At 40.4% G+C, this 26,340-nt stretch overlaps 1 protein-coding gene across 1 annotated transcript in view; it reads right to left on the bottom strand.

The window, feature by feature from the left end:
* The window catches only part of nrxn2b (neurexin 2b), a 660,052-nt gene that overhangs the window by 441,745 nt on the left and 191,967 nt on the right, over positions 1-26,340 (bottom strand). The window contains 1 exon segment of the mRNA XM_069715608.1: positions 17,600-17,617. Within this exon segment, the coding sequence (XP_069571709.1) occupies positions 17,600-17,617 (18 nt within the window).

Here is a 26,340-nt window from a genome sequence, read left to right as displayed (position 1 = left end):
TACATTACAAACCGATTCATTCTGTCAGGTGAATATTACAAATTCCTATAATTCTCTGCATTTGGACATTAAAGCATCCAAGTGAAGATTGATTGTACATCTCCCTCTCCATCCACTGCACATCAATAAACTGACATTTCTGTAAACTCTACAGAAAGTGTGGACGCTGGTTTGCCTTGAATCTTCGAGTCACAATGTCTCCATAGAACAAAATCCAACAAAAGACACCGGAAATTAGGCAATATAAGTGCAAATATGAGCGTCTATACATCCGCACAGCTGTAAACCCCTTAATATAACCCAAAAATACACGGCAACAACAGTCGCATTCCTAATCACACAACACACACCCCACACCCCACACTTCCGTACAATTAAGATGTTGTGTATGTCGTGAGGAAGGTCGTCCACTCTTATACCCATTAAACCACGTTACACAGTAAAGGCTGTGTGTCACCGAGGCCACTGAATCACAGTGATCCTTCGCCCATTTATCAAAGCTTGCTCGTCGATGACACAGTGTCCTCGGATGAGAATTCGTTCTTAAGGCCACAATGCACAGTCGAGGTCAAATGTAAATGTGTCTCTGTGTTGCATGGTAGAAAACAAGAAAACAACAAAAAAATATATATACAAATACAACACAGAGACACCACAAATACAGTCGTGTACACATACAAAAAATACATTTAAAAAACTGTCCTTTCTATATTTTACTTGCAAGGATTTTGATTCATACTCAGCAGCTCATTTTTATCTTAATTGCAGTAAACAACAAACAACAGGAAACAACAATGACTGGGATAATGGAGATATTTAATTTGGTTAAAAGTGGTTTCAACCAAATCCACCACTATACAATAACAACCATTGAAAACAACAGCATATTACAACCCATTTTAAACTGGATTTTATACTTCTTAAGCTTTTGGAAACTGCATGACAGGAGCAAAGGATCACTATATATAATTTGTGGTTTCTTGTTTTGTCTGGTAAACATTTTTCTTTTAGATATAAACATTTAAGTACTGCGGCTGGTCAGAATGAATGAATTCATATATTGAACTTTTTTTTCCAGCAGCTGAATGCACATCAAAAACATCCAAATTACGAGTGGGCTGCTGACAAAAGACACAAACTTTTTTTTTTTTTTTCCCCATTTCCTGTCAATTGTAACATAACGGGACACAAACACCTGTCCGGGTTCTGCACGACATCTCAGCCTGTTTTGAATTGCAGTCAGTGCGGAGACGGGGCCAGAGCAAAATGGAGCTATATCGCTGTCAGAAGCTGTCAACGTTTTAATAACTGAGAGCTTCTCTGCTGTTCTCGTGTGATGACAGGAATGCATATATTTCCTTTGTCTGTTTTATTGTCCCCTCTGCCAGCTTCTCTTCCTTTTGCCCCTCATTCCTCCACTGCCACTATCCAAATTCCAGCTCGTTTGGTTCCCTTCTTTCGGTCTCGGGCTCGTCCCTCTTTCCGTCCCAAACCACTTACTCGTTTCCCTTCATGCCAGTTCCTTTCTTCTTCTCTCCCTCTCTTCTCATCTGTAAGGCTGCTCATGTCTCTTAAGTCACCGTAATCTTACAACATCAGCGCTGTAATGCGTCTTATTATGGGTAGTGGGCATGGCAATCAGAGTTATAAACCCTCGCTCTCCTCCAAGCCTCGCCTCCCTTAAATCCACTTTAATTCAAGCTCTTGCGTGCTGCATGGGGACTTCAGGGGGGGGGGGGGGGGGGGTATGTATTCAAGGCCGAGACTCCTGTACCGACTCTCGCACACCTCCGCCACACACAAACTCACACCACCTGTTCGGATTCCTAGCATAACCTGACAAACCTGATAAAGATGTCATTGGAGCAATTCCCTGAAAACATGGATTATGTCTTATAATAACTAGAACTTCATCCTCCCCACCCAAAATAAAGTTGTATTTCTTGAGCTGTGAACGACTGCATAGGATTTACACGCGAAGCTAAGAAAACCTCATGGCCAGTGTCTTTGAGCTGCAGCTGGTGTTCTGCAGGCTACTAACCACACGCATATTTTAATTTAATTATCATGTCTGCTGTTGTTGTTTTTTTTAACATCCACAGCACTCCATACGTCTTATTCTCCCACGTGACAAAAGGTAAATAAAGCTTTCTGTAGTTTTCTATGTAATGTGTGTATCATCGTCTTCCTCAAAGAGGGTGGTGCTAATGAAAGAACACGTGCGGCTGCTTCTGTGTGCAGGTGTCTGCTTTAGAGATGGGCAATGCTGTCACTGTATATATGACAGGAAAGACAACCGTATACTTGCACTCTAATTGAATTTCTGCTTCGCCTTCTGTCAGTTAGAAATTCATCAGAGAACACGCAGCTTGTAAATCATTATAAATGCATCAAAAGGGGCACATGAATAAAGCAGAAGATTGTAAAGGTACCGACTTCAACTTTTGGCTGTGACTTTGCTTTGCTTGCTTGGTAAAGTGGAAATTCCTCCACCTGAAACAAACTTTGTGAAATAAAGTTTAGCCACACTTGGTGGCAAAGATCGGATATTGAATATTCTCCTCACTATCCAGAGCTTGACGCTTCAGTGTAGAAGGTTACCCACATCGGCAGAGAAATAAAACTGTCTTGCAAAGACAGATTTTGAAAAATTGACACGAGATCTATATTTTAAAGTGCCGCCTGTTTTATCTGCAGTGACACACCGGCCTTGGAAAAAAAAAAAAAAATGGAGGAGGGACACAATGAGGCTGAGAAGGGAAGTATTGTATAACTGTCTCATCTACATCAGTTACCTCTCAGCGACAGATTGTGAGCTTTACAGTTAAATGAGATGGAATGGATGACGGGAATGATGAAACAGAACAAGAAGTAACAAACCTCTCATTTAAACCACCGTCTGCTGGTGAGGCCATATTTCTCTTCTGTCACGGATTTTGTTGTGATCGCAGGTTTCATGTTTCATAATGAAGGCTGTTATATATTGCCTGTAATTTAGTTGAGTAGGATGTGACTGCTTGAGAAACAGGAGGGCTGTTTTAAGGTAAAGACAACAAGAGAAGATAACATAACAATAACGGATTCAAATGAAGCCTGAATACATTTGATTGTTTTTCATTTACAGTTTTTTTTTTTTACTCTTATTCAATATTTTTTCACTGGTTGCTGCATGTCTGAAATTAATTCTGTGCTGCGCATGCTAAATATTTCACTGCATTTGCTTTTCCTCTGTGAAACTGACAAAACTCAGCTCCAAATGTTCGCCTGTTTAAAATGCTTATAGGCTGACATACCCACATTCACACACACTCAAGTTAGAGGAGTAAGAAGACAGAAGTCAGTGATAATGATTAAGTCACACATATTTTTGGCACAGTGAGCAAAAATCACTTTGTGGAAACTAGTCGTACCATTGTAGTACATATGAGCTGTATCTGTGTTTGAGTGCGTGTGGGCATCGTGTAGGCAGTGGCAGGATGACGCACTTTTTATGATGTCATCTGTCCTCTGGAACAGATTGGATTTAATTGGTCGGTCGTTTCACAGCCGCATGCCTTTTTTTAACAAGCACATCTATCAATCACACACACGCACGCACAAACGCACGCACGCACGCACACACACACACACACACACAGACACACAGACACACACAGTTCTAGTAAAAACTCAATCATCTCAGCTGCAGAGTAGAATGTATTTCATCCCACACTGCACTCAATGAAGTACACAAAATTTTGTGAGTGATTCATATCAAACTGCACGAGGACACTTAGATGGTGCACACATACACACACATAAATTACATGCCCTCTGTCTCTCTCCATAAACAGACACACTTGCAGCGATTGGCCCTCTTGCTCTAACAATGTTCGCTGAGGCCCATACAACATGAATCCTATAGTGACTGTGCAGCCATAGATCAACCTTAGCCTCATAGTCGGGCTTTGTCCTACCCGAGAGCAAATCCCGTGTTCCTCTTTGTTTGCAGGCCTTGGTAGCACTGATAAAACTCTGGGTCCACTGGTTCCCCTATTTATCACCTCCAAGTACCGGCTCGCCGGATGCTTTACTCCACAGAAACACCACAGGACTAAGGAGGACGAGCTGAAGGAGTTGAAGAAGCATTTATTTCCAATAATTGTTCATCTTAGCCTTGCAATTGAAAACCAGCTCTATCATGGGGATCTGTGTTTCAGTCATCCTTTACAGCAATTTCTAAGGCTGAAACTCTGCACTCATTTGTGTCAGCAGCTTATTATGACCCACAATTACATTAGCGGTCGTATAAATATTGACAACCTGGTGTCCCGGATAAAATGATGCCGTTCAGATTAGGTCAATAAAATGCGAGTTCCTCCTTGGTAGAAGGCAGGTTGGGTGGATGGCTTGATAAAAAAAGCAGACTGCGTGAGGTTGCATAACTTTAAAGAAGTAGTGGGATAACTTTAACGCATAACATGACTGAAGTCATCATTTTTACCCAAACCATTCTCTTTCCCTGATTCTAGTGTTTTTTTGTACCTAAACCCAACCAAGAGCCTTAATTTAGGAAACACTCCTGTCAGTCATATTTGAGGGAATGAACAGATGACTATATGTCTGTGAGTTGGAGGAGATCTTGCAGTCAGGGTAAGCTTACAGGTACACAATCTATTTACAATACCCATCTCACATCGCCCACCAGCCATCTTCAGGCGGCCCGTGGCTCATATGGGAGAGCAGATTGCCCATTAACCATAAGGTTGGTGGTTTTCCTTCCCACATGTCAAAGTTTTCTTGGGCAAAACACTGAACCCCAGGTTGCTCCTGATGGCAGGCGAGCACCTTGCATGGCAGCTCAGCCACCGTTGGTGTGTGAGTGGTTGAATGGGACGCAAACTGTAGAATGCTTTGAGGCCGCGAAGGTGATAAAGCGCAACATAAGTGCAGACCATTACCATTCAACTCTATGAAAAGATGGAACATGTTTTTTTGTGTTTTTTATTGTAAATGTGTTTCTGTTTAGCTTTAGATGGGCCTGCAGTTCCGATTATGTCAAGTTTGTGATGACGCAAGTGGCCACCATCACTTAGCAGTGTTTAGACTACTAATGAATCAGGGAAGAGCATGCAGTGATTTTCCTCAATGTCATGTAAATAATAATACAAAACAAGAATTGACTCATGCACCGAGAAGAAAAGAAACAACCAGCGACATATTGACACATTTCTTGCCTGAAAATGATGTGTATGTCCTGTGCCTGTCTCATCTATAAAACTGGTTAGATACAACATCCTGTTATAATGTGGACCATCCAGTGAGAGATACAGATTGATAGACTCGGGGAAGGGAAGGGCTGCGATGAAATCCTGTGCCAGCCACTAACATCCAAACATCCATCCAGCAAACATTCACACTCTGTGTTGAGACCACAAGCCTGGGAGCCAGGGTCCTATCAACGCAAGCTAGTCCATCATAAAATCACAGAGCAGCAATGCAGCAGCCTCTGTCCTGCTACCAAACAGGCTCCTGGTCCTTGTAATGGTGGCTGTGGAGTTCTTTTCTGCTGGTTTACGAGATGAGATGAAACAAAAACTGGCTGCTGAGACGGTGGAATACAGAATTTCGTAAAACCTACTGTGCCTTATCATCGAAGGTAATAGACATGGGCTGTGCACTATTTAAAAAAGTGGAGAACGTTTTTACCATAGTGCAACTTTACCAACTTATCAGAGATATAGAAAGGAAAATGGGACAGACCACCTTGTCAATTTGCATCAAGTACATCAACTGTCATTGCCACCCAGCATTCACTGGCACATCATTTTCTAAAATATCACACATGAAAGTCAAAGTATGGGGCAAAACCTTTGTATGCTACTTATAAATTGAATCACAGCTGTCAGATTGGTTTAACTGCAGTAGAAAAACAACATCTAAAACATCCTAAAAATGCATACTGACGCCTGGAGTGATCACAAGTATATGCCGTTTCTGTTGAGACACTTGAAATCTGGTTGGAAGTGAACTTTAGCTGACCCAAAAACCACCCAGGCTCCACCATACCTAAGTGGTTACTTAAAAATCAGCATCAATACAATGTTCCTGCACCAGTACACTAAGAGAGAGAACATGGATTCTACAGATTGCACATATTTACCGGTTATCAAACACACTGCATGGCAAGGCCGCATTCATTTATCTTGGTTATGAAAGGCATGCTCTGATAATCATTGAGTTTCATGTCCATTTTCATCCCAAATGAAAAGATTCGCTGCAAACACAAACTGCAATAATGTATATAATGGGATTCTGAGCAGTGGAAGCTGCAGCTATCAGATTAGAGAAAAAAAATGCAGTTTGTGTAGCATGACAGAAGATATACAATATTTCCAAAGCGTGAACAATTGCTGGAAAAACTCGTTAAAACAAGTAACAAAACGTAAAACATGAACAGTCAGGTACAGGAGGTACTCAAATAGAGATCACTTAGACTTTAATCAGGAAAAAAAAAAGCTATGCGTGTCTGTGTGTATCGTGCTGGAGGTCGGCGTCTCGTCTACGTATGGATCATTTGTCTTTACGGTGCAGGTATCACTTGTGTATGTACATTGCTTAAATGCCTCCTGTATGCGTCCTGCCACGAGTGTGCGCGCTGGTTCATATTCAGACAGGTTGATTCATGGGCCTCATCCCTCCTATCGGGTTCCCTATCGATCAGGTCGGCTGTGGGCTGCTGCTGACCGTGCTCTGGGAAACCACAGAGCAGCTTTGGCGAATAGATACACGGTGAGAATGGGGTGTATTAATGCCCAAGTTTGCATTTCAACAAAGTTGGAAATTACATTAGCAGGTTGAGACTGTGCAGTAATAACAAGGAGGGAGATCAAATGGGATCCGAAGTGGTGACATCAATCATTAAATGATGAATAAAACAATGAATCAGGGAATATGAATACAAGCAATCACAGACTAATATAAGCAACAGCTAGTTTTGACTTAAATATTGATGACGCTTGACCCCGACAGTGACGGGATCCAGTGGCTCTGTTATGCTGCAGAGTTTTTTTTTTCTGTCAGAGTTTGGCTCCAATTGTTCCCTTAGGGTGAAGGTTCACTATAAACCAATACAAAGTTGCTTTGAATGATCATCTTTATATCATGATGAAACATTTCTAACCTGATGCGTATGGTTTCTTTCCAGAACAGCAATACTCCCATCCATAGGGCACGTGGGTTCACGGATTGGTTTGATGAGTAGGAAAACGATGGGAAGCAAATGCGATGGCCTTTACAGTCATCAAATCTCAACCCAGTTGAACACCTATGGAAATATGTTGGACTGATGGTGACAGCACCCTCCACCACAATCATTGTTTTTCCCTCTTCATTTGTCACCCATCTGTATGTTAAGCATAATGTGTGCTGATGGCAAATAAAAAAAAGGAGTACCATCATAATTTATTTGTTGGCATTTTACACCAAACTTTCACTTACTCAATAAATAACAGAGTATATGGTTGAAACGATACACCTAAAGTAACTAATCGGTGTTCATTTCACTGCCACTTTGTTCACCTGTGACAGAAATAGACCTTCATTTCTGTCAGTTCAGTATCAAAAGGACAGAATGTGATTTTTACATTAGCATTAGCACAAGTCAGATTCGATCTCTGCTGGGGCAATAAATAAACTGATGGCAGCCGTACAGCTTATGCAAGCTAAAGAAACTGGAAGAGAGTGTTTGTAAAGCAGCTGAATGTGCCAGAAGCTCAGTGTCTATCATAATGGTGGATGACCTATCCCCATCCCTGTGTTTTTTTTTTAAGGGTTACACATGAAACACACACACACACAAACATACCCGTGGAGTATTGACACTGGAATCAGAGTACGGCGCCAATTGCTTTACATACTTATATATTTACTATCACCATAACCTGGTCAATGGCAAACTGGCAATGAATTGCAACTGTACCATGTCAAAGTGGAAAATACAGCCATCAGTCCACTGCAGCATACCGTGTCAGAGTCACGTTTTGTATAGGCAAGAAAAGTAAGGTGCCTCAGCTTTAGGCAACAAAAAGCACATAGTGAGGGTTCAGGAAACATTCATTGTTTGGGTTTAAATCAATCATTTAAGTAAAATTACATATATAACTTGCTTAACATATGTCAAATAACTTAAATATTGTATTTAGATAACTTATTTATGCTACATGAAATACATTTATGTTGACAAAAGTTTCCAAGGTGTAAGTCCCGTGTTTGTTCCATTCAATATCACCCTTTGTACTGACTGTACATTGTAGTCCATAACACTTAATTGAGCATTTACTTGGAGTCTATAACCACTTTTTTTAATATCCTGAGGGTGAATTTATGACATTTTCTTGATCTACTCTTTGCTTTTGAGTGTATATGTGTTGTTGTTTTTTGCTGTGGTGTTTATTTTTTTGGTCAAGCACTTAAATGTACTGCATATGCATGTAAATGTTTTAAGATGAGCCTTTTACGTCTATTATATTATTGATTATATTGTGGTATTTAATGATGATTAAAACACCGCTTCCAATGTGGGTTTACAGGTAAAGTATGTGTGATTTATTAATGGCAATGTGAGTACTACATTTTATTACAGCATCTCTTTTAAATAAGCATGGAAATCATGAATGTTAATTATTCAGGTTTGGCGCTATTGTAGCTCCTCGTAGGGATATGTTCATGACCCATCAAAACCCAAAATTATTTGTGATACTGTTGTGAATCAGGTAAGCATCCAGACCAAACTTCCACCAAGTGAGTGCAGCTCTTTGTAAACATACAGTGTTCAACCTTGCCTAAAAGCTGTTTGTCACAACTCCCTGCCAGACTAATTTAAATGCCTTCTCCTTTTATTTCACTCATCACCAACAAGTCACAATATTATCACAGGACTTAATTAAACCGCATTTAAATAAAGCTAAAGAGCAAATAGACGTGATCTTCCTCTGTCTCAGACACAAAGTGATAACTTGTCCACACAGTGCTGCTGTATAGAGTTCAGAGGTGTGTGCAAACAGTCGATTAGAGTCTGGGAAGTGGACAGTTTGCCGCTGACTCCGTCTGTCATCGCCTCCTCAGATCCACAGTCGCACTGTCATGACCCTGAGGCAATACAAGCAAGATTGCGTGTTTGTGCACGTATCTGTGTGCGAATGAAAAATAAAAGAAGATTGAGTTTTATAGGGTCAGAGTGGGAAATGTACGCAGAGAAAAGTGATTCTGTTCTTTGCAAAAGAGCACTTCAGGGTTTTACAGTTACATTGAAGATTAGGTTCATGTCCAAGTATGAGCAAAAGTAAGAGTTAATTTCATTCCTACAGTTTTATTGCGAGAACGGATATCATAAAATGTGTAATTCCACTTACACCGCACTCCGACTTGATAACTCCTTTTATCCTAGCAACAGTTGTTAGGATCCTTTCCTTAAAAAAAAAAAAAAACCTGTTGAATACATGAGATGATGTATGCAGTGTTTGCCACCATAAAAGAAGACACCAAAAGCAGATTTTGTCAGCAGGAAATACGGAGAGCTCCATATACATCAAAAAAGGGATGAATGCAGTCAAGTTAGAGAATCAAGGCGGTTCACGTCGTAAGACTAAAGGTGCAAAGGATGTGCCCGTGTGTGATAGTGTGTGATAATGTATGCGATTGGCCCTGGGCAGTACCCAGCACCAGCTGTTGGTAATAAGCTGTTGCCGTTAATGAACGCACCCTCTAACCTGTGGAGCTACAGGGCACTGGGACCCATCCACAGCAACGACCCGGTCCGATACTTAGCAAACACCCCTGCTGCTCCCGATAATATAACCCCATCACTCGGCCCCGTTCTCACATGCCAGCTCTTTCTCTACCCTCTCACTGAGTTAAATCAACTTAATAGACCTGCAACGGACCTGCAGAGCATTGTAATGAAGTTCAGCCTTGGGCTCGACACAAATGGCAAAGGACACCGTGTGAATTCATGCCAGGGAGGAAATATGAACAGAGACGTCAGGTTTTCGTGCAACTTGTAACGCAGTGGCATTACCTGCAAAGTTCGGTTGACATAAAAGTATAAATTGTGTGTGTCTGTGTTTGTTCTGGTGCTCCCAAACCTTTGCGCTTTCACAATTCTGCAGCTATGTTTTAAAAGAGTGTGTGTGCACACTGTATGCAAAAACAAGTGTCATCCTCCTCACATGCATTGTTCTCTTTTCACCTTGAATCTCTGTTTTTCAGTTTTTCTTCATAGATCTGTTTGCATGCACACTCCTAAACTCACTCTTACCCGCATTTTACACTAAGGATGTGTCCGTCACGTCGCCTGTGTGCCTATTTTATTATCCTTCCTGATTTGTTAATGTTTCCTGGATTTCTGTGCTTCTATTATGGGTAAACGTTGTTAAACCGTTTATTTTCCGTCCATTGTGTGGTTATTGTCCTACTTTGTGCTGCAGCCTACAGACAAAGTTAATACACCCTGCTGTGTTTTAATCATTAAAAACATGAATCCTCCTATTTATTGTGCAACTATTTCACATACTGTGACTGTAGCAGGAGGACAGTGGATTCCTTGTCCAAATTGAAACTGCAGGTGTGGAAGGTGATGTAGTGAATATTTTTTTACGGGTGGGAGTTTGCACACGGGTGTTTTATTTTGAAGATGTTCCCAGACTTTCATTTTGTTGTCTCGAGACATTTCCTGCCCGGCCGATCTACTCTGTTCTACTTTGCCGTAGTCTCCGAGTGGCTTCCATCTGAAATAGACTCGCTGCCTATCTTTAGCGGAGCAGTGCGGCGAGCCGCTTCTGAGATGCTGATGAGACGGACCAGGCCAGTGGGATATGAAGCATTGACTTTAATGATGGCAATTCACTCCGGCAGCCATGTCGGAGATGGAACGCGTCGCGTCCAGTAGAAAATAGCCTTTATTTCCCCAGGAGACAACAGAGTATTTCTTACAGTGCGCTTTATGTCAGGCCCCACTGCACATAAAAAAAAAGCACACCACCTCTGTCGTAAATTCAATAACTTCACTTCCACAAAGCTTGCATTGATTGAAACAAGGATCCCAAGAACTGTGATCAAATCCTAGATAATTAGTAAATAAAGTACATCGCCTCTGCACTGTGATCTCAGAACAAGACGGAAAGATTAAGTCTCAGTTTTTGAGTGAAGGAAATCAAATGTGAATGTTGGTGGTCTGTGCAACTTCTCTTTGATTTGAGGATTAGAGCTATGGACTGTTCACCGCTGTCTTAACAATTACTCTGAGACTAATGGAAGCGGACGCCGTTAATCTTCACACGCTGGCACCAATGTACATTGAGCAGTGCTCTCCATCTCCTATTCCGAGTGTGTAGTCTCACGCTGCTCAGCTGAATATACAAGCACAACGATAACGTCCTATCAACTCGCCATCATTTATAACAATCCAACGCAATTTCTCAGCAGTCAAGATATTACAGTTTAATTTATTCGTTTGAGACGGGACAAGAATGAAATATAATGGCAGTAGGTTTGAGTGATTGCCGTGTCAGGTTTTTCTCCAGCTTCCGAAAATGGCAGAATGTCAGCAGAGCAGTTACAGAGTCACCGTCTGCAACATAAACATTTCCAAGTCATGATTTATTAACATTAGCGTTAATAATGGCATTTCTAAGCCAAGCTACAGTCAGACTGAATATACAGTCTGATTTTTATGGGTTCATATACGATGGAAAAGCAGCCCGGTGTCACAGCAAAGTGGGTAATACACCCATCAGTCCAGTAGAGGATACTGTGTCAGTGTCACATTTTGCCTCGCCTACGATTGAAAAGTACACGTATGTGACAGTATGGTCAAAGAAAGTGGTCATGTGACAGGGATCAGAGTGCAAAGAATGATAAAGTCAGCCTAGAAAAGAGGTCAGGGGTGGCTGATTGGAAGCACCAATTCAACTCAACTCAGATCTATTTATATAGCACCTTTCATACAACAATGCATCCCTAAGTGCTTCACAGAGCAAGATAAAAGCAACTTAAAATACAATAAAAACAAGAAAGGTAAAGATAAAACAATAAAACACAATAAAAACCCAAACAAGAAATGAACAAATACAACATTAGAACCTGGAGGAAAAGCCAAGCTAAAAATATATCTTGTAAGGTTACTTTTGAAAATGTCCACACAAGTGGAGTCCCTCAGATCCGCAGGCAGGCTGTTCCACAGCACTGGGCAACAATGACAAAAAGCGGACTCTCCACAAGTTTTTGTCGAGATTCAAGGTATACCCGGGAGACGAGCATAAAATTATATTTTTGTTGTGTTTCTAATGCGAGTCTCAAAGCTAAGGTCACAGTGCAGGATAAGTCAAAGGTGTTTGACCTGGTCCTTGGTGTTAAGTGTTAGGGGGTGGAGGTGACTGGCCAAAATTTCTCTCTGGGCTTTTGCACCAAAAATTATAACTTCCGTTTTGTCAGAGTTCAGTTGTAGGAAGTTGTTTGACATCAATTTGTTTATGTCGTGGAGCCAACATAATCAACTTTCCATTGGGCTAAAATGATCATGTGATACTGAAATATACAGTTATGTGTCATCAGCATAATTGTGGAATTCAATGTTGTGCTTTCTGATGACATTACCGAGTGGCAGCATGTAAAGATTGAAAACACCTGACCTGGACCTGAGATTGACCCTTGTGGCACCCCTTACAAAGTGTCAGTTTACTCAGAAGAGCAATCCCCAACAGCGACAAAGAACCTCATTGCCAGACAGATACAATTTGAACCACTTTAAAACGACTCCTGAGAGATCAGCCAAGTTTTCGAGCCTATGCAACATTATGGCATGATCTACAGTATCGAAACCTGCTCTGAGAACCAGAAGAAGAACTGAGAGCTTTTTTGAGTCACTTTTTGAGTTACATGACTTTTGCCTGATAGGACAGTGTTTGAGTCTGTGAGAAAGCAAAAGTCAGCATGGATTTCGTTTCAATAATTTAAGTAAGTTAGTTACATAACCTAATGTATGCAACTTACGTAACATCGGTTGAGTAACAACTTGACGTATGCATTATGTAAAGAGAAGCAAGTACATTTTATGCCTAACCCTATCAAAATTGTGACTGTCACATTTAACCAAAATCATGATCTCTTCTTAACTCCAGCTGTGTGGTTTTGGGTGCCTGAACCAAATGTGTGTTTTCAAGCCTGTAGGCGAGGCAAAATGTGACTGACACAGTACATTCGAGTGGACTGACAAGTGTATTACAAACTTTGGAGTGATATCAGAAGGGAGACAGGGTGCTATTATTTCTCCCCCTTGTATCGACATCTATCGTGATTAATGAGTGATAAAGGCCTGATTATGTGAACTGATGATATATAATCAAACTCCTGACTGAGATAAAGGGGTACAATAACAACACCCTGTATGTACTGTGTCTGCATTGCATCAAGAAACACATATGATACATCTTAAAGGAGGAAGGTGGATACAAAAATAATATCCTTGTCAAAAACTGCCTGCCAGGACAGTTGTGAGTAGAGAACGAGTGAGACAAGGTGCTCACTGGCAGTTTTATAGGACACATGATACAGAAGGGACATTTTACAATCAGCTGTAAATGTCTTCTAATTTAAGTTAGCCAAGAGTCTAGTTCAAATGTGAGATGCATGTAAATCTAAGTCGTACAAGACTGTTGAAATCAAGTACGCATACACATATTGTTCTATATATCTGAAAAAGAGGTGCATACATTATAATTTCTTCCCCATGTTTATTATTTGTATCACTTTTTAATTTATATATCCAAGCATCACTCCACATGTGCTGGCCCAGGATTCCGCTACTGAAGCCACCACTGTCTTAAGACACAGTGGAGCATAAAATGGCATAAATGGTGCCTCAAATGGAGCAAATGAGTGGCCGTTTAATTGTAGTGAGTTAAACTGGTTCCCCACGGTAGGCGATGAGAGCTGGATGCCTTGAGTAGTAATTATCTCAGGTAGCTATCTCATTACCGTCCTCCTTTAGTATGTAAATGTGGCCACAGGCCTGGGTTTTATATTGCCGATTTCCTACTTTGTTGTGCTCTTCCGAGGCTGTGACGTTTATCAGCAGGCAGGGAAAATATCTTAAGTACAGGTTGCATTTCCAGGGATAATAGAGTTTTTTTTGTATTACCTTGGTTTGTGTGTGTGTGTGTGGCTGGTGTATACAATTTGCCAAATCACTGCAATCAAACAGAACATCGCCTCAATATGCAGCATTTTCATGATCAAGGGGATAAAAAGAAATCATAAATTAGGCAAGTTGGTTGGAATTGGATAAATGGGACAGTGTTAACACCACCTTGATGCCAGTGATGCCGCTTCATTTTCACGGTGCTGCTGATGCTTCATTTGAGTCTGTGGATCCAGAAGTTCATCAGCATATGTTACTGACAATGAGTCGCCATATTATTCATTAGTCATTTATTCCACAATTGAAGCAGAAAATCTGAAGCTGTTTGATTGTTAGTGAATAATAATAGACTTTGTGAGATGTATGAAAATAATTGAGGCAGATTTTTTAAGTATTTTGTTGGAGCTTGTCTGTTGAACACTTGTAGAAAAACAATATGTTTACTAAGTGCCACCCCCCACCCCCATTACAGAGCTTGAATCCCTCATTTTTCCTGTCCAAATTGTGGATGTGTGCTTCACCGAGCATTCTTGGTAACATGTGTGGCGAGCAGGCCAATCCCATTGCAGCATCAGCATGAAGAGGCTTCTGCTGGCTCTGATTAGCCTGAGGTTGGCATTCAAGGGAGAGAGAGATGCTAATCATCTGATCTGTGGAGAACAAGGCTTGAGATATACCGAGGCAGACAGAGAGATGCAGGCAGAAATATGTCTCTGCCTCTGCCAATGCCATTTTTTGGAGTCGGATTGAAATTCAGCAATAGGATAAGGATCCCTGCTTGTTGTTGGCCTCGCTGCCTTTACATCTAAGGGATAACAATTATCTCTGCCACTACCTGCCTCACAAGGCTGGCAGTGAAAAGAAAAAACAGACTGTCTGGAAAAACAATCATATTAACTCAGAAATATATAAGCAGAAATAATGGGTTTGTCCACACGGATGTGGGGACGGGTTGAAATGTATTCCCATGTGGGTTTACCGGTATTTATTGGATGTTGTGGATGATGTCAGCGTGAGTGTCTGCATGTGCACTGCAAAGGTTAAAAGAAACTTGGTGAAAATTCAAGCACTGTATAATATTTGGACCAATAAACTGAAAGGGGAAAAACAAGTTGCCTTACAGCAGAATGTGACTGCACAACAATTATTTTGACCGCACAATAACATAATAACAGTAATTACTAATTTCCAAATAAAAGCCAATATTCACTGCTGTTGCCTCACTAGTCCTGAGGAAGAACGTGATTAAGCTCTCACGTTTAAACCGCAGTGCCACTGATGGGCTCAATAATTAATGAAAATCACAGTGTATTCTGAACAAAAATACATCTGGCAAAAAATATTAAAAACATGAGCCAGTCAGAAGTTGTGTGATGACTTGATGAGACCTCATAGATCTGCAGAACAAAAACCATGATGAATTTGCAGACAGCTTGTGTCTAAAAAGCAAAACTGAATTATCTCTCTTATTTGCCCGGTGGTTTTAATGAAGAAGAAACTCAATTTCCACTGGCCTCTGATCAAATTTTAATTAGTTTTTGTTCTTCCCCCTTCCTGGATTTTAAATCTTGCTGGGTGTTAAGGCATGGCTGTTGTATTTGAGTGTTTGTCCCTGGTCTTCTATACATCCCCGCAATAATCATGCCCCTAACCAAACCTGCGGTCCTCAGCTAGTTTCATAGCTGCCGCAGTCAGAAAAAAAAATGTCACATTAGTATTCAGACAACATCAGAACTCTGGGCCAAACAAGAAGACACACACACAAATAGCTATTCATGTATAGGGATCAGCAGACATGCTTGAATTACCACAGTGAAGGACTCACAGGGGAAATATACACCACGGGATTGGTTAAAAACATTTTTATCACCATTTTGTGAGAAAAAAAAACGGTATGCTCTTTCCTCATTACATGTTACACATTCTGCTGTGCTGGAGATTCCTATTGCAACTTCATAATGCTAGTGGGTACTGCAGCGAGACAAAGCTAATAATTAGGAGGTGAACAATAACACTGACACATCACTAAAGCAATAGTTTGCTGCTACAAAGTACAGTTTCAAACTCTAACCATCTCATTTCCCTACCGTCTGAGTGAGGTGTTGATACATCCCATTAGTCTGACTATCGCACATTGATTTTAAATGATATGCTGATGGAAAGCTAGTGTGCTGTGACACGTCAGCATATTTGTGGAAAAAGCATCTGGTTTAATGAATACATTGGGCCGAGATCAAAACAACACAATAAATATGATTTGACTATGAATCTGAGTTCCCTCTCAAAGATGTTGCTAAATGAAAGTGACCCATAAACCCTTCAAAAGGACAAACAGGACCTGCTTTCTTTGGTTTATACACAGCTCTACAGTGCACAAGTGTAATTATGTTAGGTATCGTTGGGAAGCTGAGATTCTTGTGATTGGATTAATGTAGACTATTTCAAGATATAATCATAACAACAAGTATGAACAAGAACACCACTGAAGAAACAAGTTACTACAATATTGATGTAACTTACCTATTAAGTCTCAGTTTAGCAACAATCAATAAAAGTATGGTTAAGTTGACAAAGGTCCAGTACATTCAATTCAGTGCAGTATTTAGTCCAAAACAAATTATTGCATCCATATTGCACACGGACCGCTGTCGCATCATTTCAAATATCCACATATTCTTGGTCAAATTTGAGCTGGGTATATTAGACATTGTACTTCTGAAGAGCAACCAGTCACATTACAAAATGGTAAGCACTCAACCAGCTGAGGCAGATGGACAAATTGAAGCTGCATTACCACACAAACAAAGCAGCAGAACATGAAGCCCTCCAAGAATCACTTTCAAAAACTTTGTGAACGACAGAGGACCAACTCATTGAATTCTGGATCATTAAAGGAGTTAAGTGCAGCAAAACAATATACTGATTGTTAACAGAATTATACCTTGGTTCTCAAACTGGCAAACCGCTCAATAAAACCTTTACAATTCCCATTAACATTCTCACAAAGTAGGAATTCAGAATTCTGTCTTGTCAGAGTAAACTGTTGGAAATCTCCTTCAGTCTGTAGAAAGGTAATGCAGTTCGCAAAATCAAATAGCTGAAATCCATGCAGAATGAAAATGAGAGAAAAGGAAAGACAGAAAGAGAAAAATAATAAGTTCAACAGTGGTTTCCAGTTTGTTTTGAAAAGCTGTGTATCATTGCTTATTGCACACCGACTGAATTCAGTTGGTCTCCAGCTTTAAAATTAAAAGGAATGATTGCTGGTTTGTTGGAGTGTGTTCACGCAAACCGAGCTGCACTGTATAATAAAGAATGTCTGTAACCATTCAGTTGCTGTGACAACGGGGTGAGTGCATATGAAAAATTATGTAAAGGTGGCAGAAAGTATAGAAGAAGAAAAAAAACTTGGTTACGACTTACCAACTTGGGATGAGTCACCTGTAAGGGAAGACAAAAGAAGAGGAAGATAAGATGCATTATTTCAAAGCACAAAACAAAATGTTACTTACACGATATACCTGCTCACCAAAAGAGAGTCGCGACAAATAGAGATATAAGTGCAAGAGGAGAAAGAGAGAAAAGTCAGAATGCAATTAGCGTCTGATTTGTACAAGTGCTTGTAAGCCTCAACACAGAGCTGCTAATTGAGATGGTGGGAGGGAGGAAATAACCACCGCGGATGTTCAGAGGCCAGTGTTCATATTTTCTTTATAAAATAATTCATAAAGTTCAAAAGAAAACCTTTGAGGCAACAGCTAACTTCTTCACATTCACTTTCCTTTTTCCTCGGCAAATAACTCATGAAATCCATTTAAAAAAGACTGTGTTGAGAAGTTCAATAATAACATCGTCCATGGCAGGATCTACCATGTAGTTTTCATTTTCAGAAACCCTGATTATATAATTATGCATGTTTTATTAAACGTAAGCAACCTAGCCAAGAGGAATACTGATAAAAAAATAAAAAAATAAACAACCAAGGATCTAAAACAGAATAATCAAACAGTTTAGTAGCAGTTTAGTAACATCAATATGATATGTTTGGGTGCAAGAGTCACTGAGTCAGTTGAGTATTTGACTTCTGGTTACCTGTTAAAAGAATGACATGGCACACCAACCTGTGATGGTTAATTATACATCACACCACACGTTGTTCATGTCAGAGTCAAGCAGAGTGACATAAAGCATTAAAGCATGGGGGAAGACAAATGAAGCTGTGAAGAAATGAAAAGGACCACCGATCAGCCCACTGCTGTTGGATTCCATCCAGTGCTCAATACATGACTTCAACTCTGTAGACTTGCTTTACGGTCTTTAATTGGGAATTTGACCCTACAGCATGAATCAATATTTATATTGATATATCTGTGATATATATATATATATATATCACAGGCATAATTTTCATCAGAAATATTGATCCATGATGTAGGGTCAAATTCCCAATTAAAGACCGTAAAGCAAGTCTACAGAGTTTACAGTAGGTGTTAAGATCAATGCAGGATGGAGGGCACATCCAATTAACTTGTGAAAACCTTTTTTCTTCCCCCCACCCCCCCTCCCCCCAGAGAAGTTGAGCTGATGACATGGTGGAACTTCTACACTGCACCATTTGAAGAAATCTAAACACTTGTCCTGGACATGTGCCTTCTTTTAACTCCACTGTTGAACATTGCAGCAGTTTTACACATTTCTAATGCCATTTGTGAAAAACCTATTGATACTTTCTTTGTTGCTGTTGTTCCTTGAACTTGAAGTGGAACCTCACCATGCCTGGTGTGTGATGATGGTGGTTTAAGGCTGATGGACTTGTTGAAAACAAATAAGAAACGTGAACTGCATATTTCTCATTTCATTTATGCCTTTAAAAGAAATTTTGAATCTGTGTGTTTGTTTATGAGCTTACTTGATTGACGACCTATACCTCATCCCAATGAGATATTGGTTAGGGTTCCCTCAAAGTGCCGGCTGTAGTGCCGGCTGTAAACCGATAGTCTGTCATCAGCTCATTCAGTCCCAGCGCAAACCCCAAGTGTGGGGCGCTTTGCCTTTTTCTTGATCTGAGTTTCCAAGCACCAGAGCTGAGACAGAGCTTACATGTCCACACTAGTGGATGACGGCAACGATAGTAAAGGTACCAGAGGAATAAACGCAATCAATACGCCCCAAGTCTCCCAGGCCTCATTCGTTAATATCCTGGATTCTGACAGGGGTATCTCCCACTCCCGAGTGGTATCAGCTGCCCCGCTCGCTCTGACATCGACAAACATGCTCTCACACACGGGGTGTAGCCAATGACGGGAACAAGTGAGAAGTGCGTGCGTGTGCGTGTGTGCGTGTGCGTGTGCGTGTGCGTGTGTGTGTGTGTGTGTGTGTGTGTATGAGACAAGCAGGCAAAGATAGTGCAACAGAGCAAATGAAGAGAAGGTTGGTCAAACGTAACTCATCCATCATTCCTTTCTCCTTCTCCAAGGCCACAGCGAGTGCACCATGAGAGAAATAAAGATGTACAAAGCGGGAGACATGCTCCCATGTAATATCATGTCATGGCAGCTGGGTCCAAATATAAAGTTATGGCAGCCATCTTTGCAGTGCGGGGCGCAGAGCTGGGGTAACCAGGTGAGGATATATCATTCTGGAGGGCTGATGCAGGACACAGGAGCAGAGCGATAAAGTATCTGGTGACCCCTGTGGTATAGTAAATAACACCGGCTGACTGTGTGGCACTCAAGAAGGAAACATGCTGAGAGGTGATAAGGAGCGTTCCAACAAGCTTTGGTTCTGCGTTGGCTTTTGTAAGCCCAGTCATACATTCCCTGCACCGTTTGCACTGAATGATACCCTTCATTACACCTAACAGTGCGTGGAGCATTTTTTTTTTGTGTGACCATAGTGCCATCACTGAGGACGCAAGTTGGAAAATGACCGCTGACCACCTCCTCCACTTTTGGTTTTGTGTAACTGAGTCTCAGAGGTGAGAAGCAGTGACCCTCGTCTGCTGTCGATTTACTTTCCATCTCTGACCACACTCTCCACACCACCGGGCTGTCAACCCGTCTACTCCGTGAATGGTTGAGAGAGAAGTGTGTGGAGGGAACAGGACGCACATGAATGAGTGAGGTGCAACACAGACACACACAAAAGGAGAACTACAAAAAAAGACATGTTAAGGGCAAACCACGCTGGTCCACATTCCAGGTAACCGATAATAAAAGCCAAAGAAAGACAAATACAAGCATTTTAGCAAAATATAAATAAATCACTAAGTTATTAGACAACAAAATATGGTTTAAAAAAACACAGTTTAGCCAACTGCAATATAGCTTATAGCGTAATAATCAGCTAACCTAAATGTTTTATTTATTAGATAACACAAATATATATTAAAAAAAAAAAACAGTTTAAAGTCATAAATTGCCTACAGTGAAATGTTTGCCTTGAGGATACATTTTTGAATTGGTACGAGCAGCCTTTGTTAGTTCACTTCTAATTTTGAATTTTTTTCGAACCATTGTAGCACCTACAGATAATGGGCTTCACTCACTAACAGTGCGTGCACACAAATCTATGCTTAAACCGTGAGTACGAACAAATGATGACTACCTGACTGTCATAAAAAATGTAAACAAACACCTTTTAGCATATTAAAACAAACTGCATTCATTAAAAAAGGATTTAGTACACAACAATATTGAAAACCGTTAATTTTCTCATGCATTGACCAAGTGTATTAAATAGGCTAACCAAATTGATGCCATTTAATCCATATCAAGTATTCTATTAATTTAAAATATTCATATATATATATATTCACATATTCACAGATAATTGCAAATATCATGTTAATTCTGAAATAAATTACCTGCGGCTATACTCTTGCTGGATGTCATCACTTTCACCCTGATTTCTAGGACATATTCCACCCATGTTGGATGTTAATTTGTTAATAATTGCTGCCAGTGTCTCATTCTGGCTGTCAGATCAGGTGCTCTTTGTCCTCCACGTGTTTCCGTCTTTATTTTTGGTATGTGATGTGTTTCTTTGCGTTAACTTTAATGGCAAACCATTTTTTTTTTTTAACCCTATGATCCAGGGCTATTTTATTTAGCATAGTTTCACTCCCTTCACTTTTAATGTCATATATCAGTCTTTGTTGGGGCTAATCATTCAGCATAAGCCCCTGTGATATTTGCTATAACCTCAGCCAATAAATATGTTGTTATTCATTTTTATTCAAAGTGGGATGTAATTTCAGCCCACATGCTGAAGACAGTACAGAGGTCAGCTGTGATCTCAAAACTTGCTTTATCTCTGATAAATACTCGCTGTGCTATTGCGGTCATCAGGTTCTAAGGGTTAATCTGTGCCACAGTGTGCACTTCAGGGGACACAGCAGCCTCAGTAACAGCATCCTACGCAACATTTTTTTTTTTTTAACCATAGTTACTGCGGTCAAAACACTTTTTAAAAGTGTACCTTTTCTGTCTTCCACTTCAAACACTAATGTTTCAATTTCCGCTGTTGTGGAATTTTCTTTTCCATTTTTGGTGCCATCTCTGTCAACTTCTCGTCACTCTCGCTTCACTTCACCGCTTTCTTCACGAAGCTCTAGACAAACAGTGTACTTATATGGAGAGACGGGGGCGTGGCAGTATGCTAATTGCAGAGCGCGGACACACGCCTGTCAAATTAGAATGATTCTGATTCACTAACATACGTGTGGTGGTGAGAACAAAATTGGCAGGTTTGCACGTGTCATGAATCCCAAAGTGATTTTGCATGCACACTCACTTTGTGTGCAAAGTAAGAACATTTCTATGCACATATTAGTGAATGAGGCCCAATGGCTCCTTTTTTTTTTTTTTTTTTATGAGAATGAAAATATATATCTACCAAGACATGTCCTGACTAAGTATGGCCGAAAGACCCATTTAAAAGCAGAGCTTTATTTTGCATGACATAGCAGGTAAAGAATGGATGTAACTAATGATATTAAAGGCACCTACAGTAAATGCCTTACAAATAGATGAGCTAGGTTCAGGCTCCTGGTACTATGCATACTGGCTCACTGGAATATCTTTCTGGGACATTTGATGGAACAGAAACATCTTTGACAACATTTCTTGTTTTGTGTGTCAAGTGTAAAAAAAAAGTCAAGAAATTGAAAATAAACTAAATACATTTAAAATGTGTATATTTATTTTTTTATACTTACTCACTGTTTTACAACAGTCATACCCACAAAGAAATATCATCATTTCTGCTTTTGGACCTGCTACTTCTGAAAAACACACGAGAGGTAAAGACAGAGACGATGGATGTGAGGCAACAACATAAACAACACATCAGAAATCAATGACTTCATTGAAAAACTCTGACCTGAACTGTTTAAGTGTTAATATTTCGTCTCCACACCCCGCCGTGGTCTACAGACCAGAGACTTCCAGGTTTGGTCTCATGCAACGTATTGCAACTATAAAAGTTCAACTGCATGTGTCAGTGGCATCTGCACAGTAATAGAGTTATCCCCCGTGGTGGGCAAAGTATGGAAATAGGAAAGATGATTGTGCATTTACCGAATCCTCAAGAGACTGTGGGCAAAAATCTATACTCGTACTCTGATGTAGAGGTGAGAACCCGACTGCTGGAATGACTTTCTACATCAGTGACCACCAAAACAAAACAAAAATCAGAGCATTCTGCCATGATCAAGATTTTGTATCACTGGTGGATTTCACCCCAGGCTAAATGGATAGAAACAGTTGACTACTCACACCACTGCAAGGAAAATAACACTCTAAAATCCCATCCAAGAGTTTCATCACATACAATCACCACCTATGCACAGTTTACAATATTGAAATGTCTCTCAGGTTACCAGCATCTCCCACACACAGGTTCTACTTGGGCGGCCCACCTGGGCAGATTAAGACCCACAGAGTTGGATGAAATCACTCGGTTCCGGGGTGGTTAAATCTTACTTTAGGAGGCCTTATTTCACTCTTGACAAAGACATTTTTGACAAAAACCTGTGTGAGTTAAGTGCACTGCAGTGACTGAGTGGAGACTGGAGGCTTCTAATACGCACCTGACTAGCTAGCATCTACTGATAGTCTGCATAGGCATTTTAGAAACTATCAGTAGTCTTGATGTGATGTGTTTAGGGAACATCTGTATCTACCAAGAGCTTCCATGTGAGGGGTTCAGAGAATATTAGTAACTAGCAGCATCTACTGATAGTCTTCATGTGAGGCGTTTTATTGAACATTTTGAAATTGTATTGTCTACTCATAGCCTGCATGTGAGGCATTTGGGGATCATCAGGAAATTGTAGCCTCTATCAATAGTTTGCATGTACAGTCATTTAGGGAACATGAGTAAAGCGTTAGTATCTACTGATAGTATGCATGTAAGCCCTTTACAGAACATCTGCATCTACCAATAACTTCCTTGTGAGGCGTTCACAGAATATTAATAATTTGTAGTATCTATGATAGTCTTCATGGGAAGCATTTCAGGGACATCTTTGAATTGTAGCTACAATAACTAACCCGGGTTACACTCTCCCCCTCTAAATGTTTGAGTCTCTGCATGCGCATCTGTCACACGCCGTGCCATCCACCACCACATGTGAATTAACAACCAGTGGGAAAATCTGGACTTTAATTGGAAACCAAATACAATGTTAGTATGCTAAGGAATGGTAGTAATGAAATGCAATCCCCTGGATGACATATAAAACGGTAAAAGCAGTTTTTTTTTATTTTTTATTAATGTGGTAAAAGGAATGTTGTACCCAGTTGGTACTTAGAAAACAATGCAAATTAGTAATATGCTGAGGTTACTTAGCCTTTACGGCTTTGACATGAGGTAAAATGTGCTTTTAGTCAAGTGCTATGAACACAATTTGCCTTTGATGTATCATTCAAAACGGGACTTTTGTTCAATTACAGGAGGAAAGAGATGTCAATGAGTTACCCAGTTGGGTTTAACTTTACTTCCACATGTCATCAACATGTAATAATCCACTTTTTTAAAATTTTCAATAGCACCCTAACCCTCCTGTATGTGTGTATGCATGTGTGTGAGATTTACTAGAATAATGTAGGTTGTACATGGCAGAATCTGAAGCTATTTCTACACTTAGGGGGAACAAATGAACACTGAAATGACGTTGCTCAAACTGTTACATTTTCTTTTCATTTTCATCAACACTGAAGTCTGGCAGGTGTGTCAGGTTTTGCAATTGGAAATAGCTTTTGATTCCCACAAATGGTAACAATTACTGCTGAAGCTTTACATTTAATGAATGTTTGCAGAAGGTTTTGCTGTATAGGTACCTATTGATGTGTGATAAAAGTTTCCAAATACCATGCATGACAATGAAGTGTGAAACTGATGTGCCGACTTTAAGAGCTGTGCATTTGAGAACAGAATAATTGACTGTGAAAAACTGAACAAACAAAAGAAAATACATTTTTAAACTCGAGTTCTGCTTGTAAATTTATTTTTTGCCATTTCTCTTCAACAATCTCTGCCTTTACTCTATTTTTCTTCCATGTGAAGTCCAGAGATTTCCATGTTATCACTGAATCTTCAACACACACCGCAATGTAGAATTTGGAATTGAAAATTATATTTGCGAGAAACTGTAATTCATGCCATGGCGGGTCATTGTTTTTAAAGGTTGGGTAACTGGGCCATGAATTTACTCAGTATGTACAACTCACAGATTTTGACTGCTTTAGTCATTAACTTTAATCAAAACTAAAAATGTAAAATAGGCATCATGACCGACTGAAATCACAATAATTATTATCCTGAATTCTTGGAAGGAGGTTGAGCTAGAGTTAAGTACAACCACCATCAAGGCCCCACTGCAGCATTCAAAGAAATACAAAAAGACAGGAAACCTACCCAATCCTTAAAATATCACCTCAGAGATGGGCTAATGTTCTTCAGAATAAAAAGGAGGGAACAGAATGCTGTCCCCCCCGAAGCAAACTGGTTAAAATGTATGCCATGTGTACCAACACCAGAGCTCTGTGATCTGATTAGAAAAGGGTCCTCACTTCCCTGGGATTCAGACCTCTTCAAGTCTGCTGCTGAGTTAATTGGGCCCGCACCCAAGGCACTAAGCTCAATTAAGAGGGCACTTTCAACAAAGGGCATACCAATACTGCAACCATAGTCAGCAGCCATCCAGCTTACCAGGGAGATCATCTGTAGCCGTGAGATGGGCATAAACCATTCGGCTTGGACTTTGTTCTGCCAGCAGGAGCACTCCACTGAAAAAATATATACTTTATTCTGTGAGGCCTCAGTCCAGGACTTGCAGGTATCTCTGGACAGGTCATGTGTACAAAGGGGTAATTGGGACTACTTGGACCATACCTGCCATCAAACCCATATGGTGAAGCCACTGTGCCCAGCTGAACAGAAATTCTAACTGAAATAACGAGAGAGGCATTACATTTCGGTGTCCTCTCCGTGGGTTGAACAATTGTTGCAGTCTGTGGCCCCAGAATCTAGCCAACCTAGTCTTCTGAGATTGCTTGAGCCAATTATGGAGGTGCAATCACTAGGCCTTGTATGTGATTAAACAGCAAAGCGTTATAATGACACACCTGCTTCCTTGAGAGACCAAAGCAGTCAATCCCTGAGGCATTAAATAATTCTCACCTATTGTCCCCTCATTCAGGAAAACAAACTTATTTCATGCATTGATTGAATGCAGGATATCCCAAGGATATCTTGAAGTCCTGTGCAACCTGGGAGTACTTTTAATAACAATATAACGTGAACAACATTGTGGCTTAGGGGGAAACTGCTACTTGGTTGAGGTCTGGAAGCGTTTTCCATCGCAGTCAAAATAATACAAGACAACACAAATAAACAAAAATGATCAAATACGAAACAGGATACGAGAGGCAGCAACTTGTGACTCGTATTAGTGTTTGCAGAGCGACTAAAGGGTGGACCAATCAGTGACCAGTGTCGGTGGTTAAGCACCCTTGTGGCATGTTGACGGCTGGTGACAGTGATGAGCGCAACTCTAAGTGAACTCTTGGTGACCCGAAAAAAAAGTTGGTAGTTGCAGCTGTGGCAGAGTGTCGGCCGATTTCGGAGCGAGCTGAATTAACCCGAGGTCTACGGCCGGT

This window comes from Brachyistius frenatus, unplaced genomic scaffold (assembly GCF_029030835.1).
Source record: "Brachyistius frenatus isolate BFR_SWC_R1_liver_20210118 unplaced genomic scaffold, ASM2903083v1 Contig_145, whole genome shotgun sequence".
NCBI lineage: Eukaryota > Metazoa > Chordata > Actinopteri > Embiotocidae > Brachyistius > Brachyistius frenatus.
Note: the sequence above shows the minus strand (reverse complement) of the source record. Positions and strands in the feature narration are given on the sequence as shown.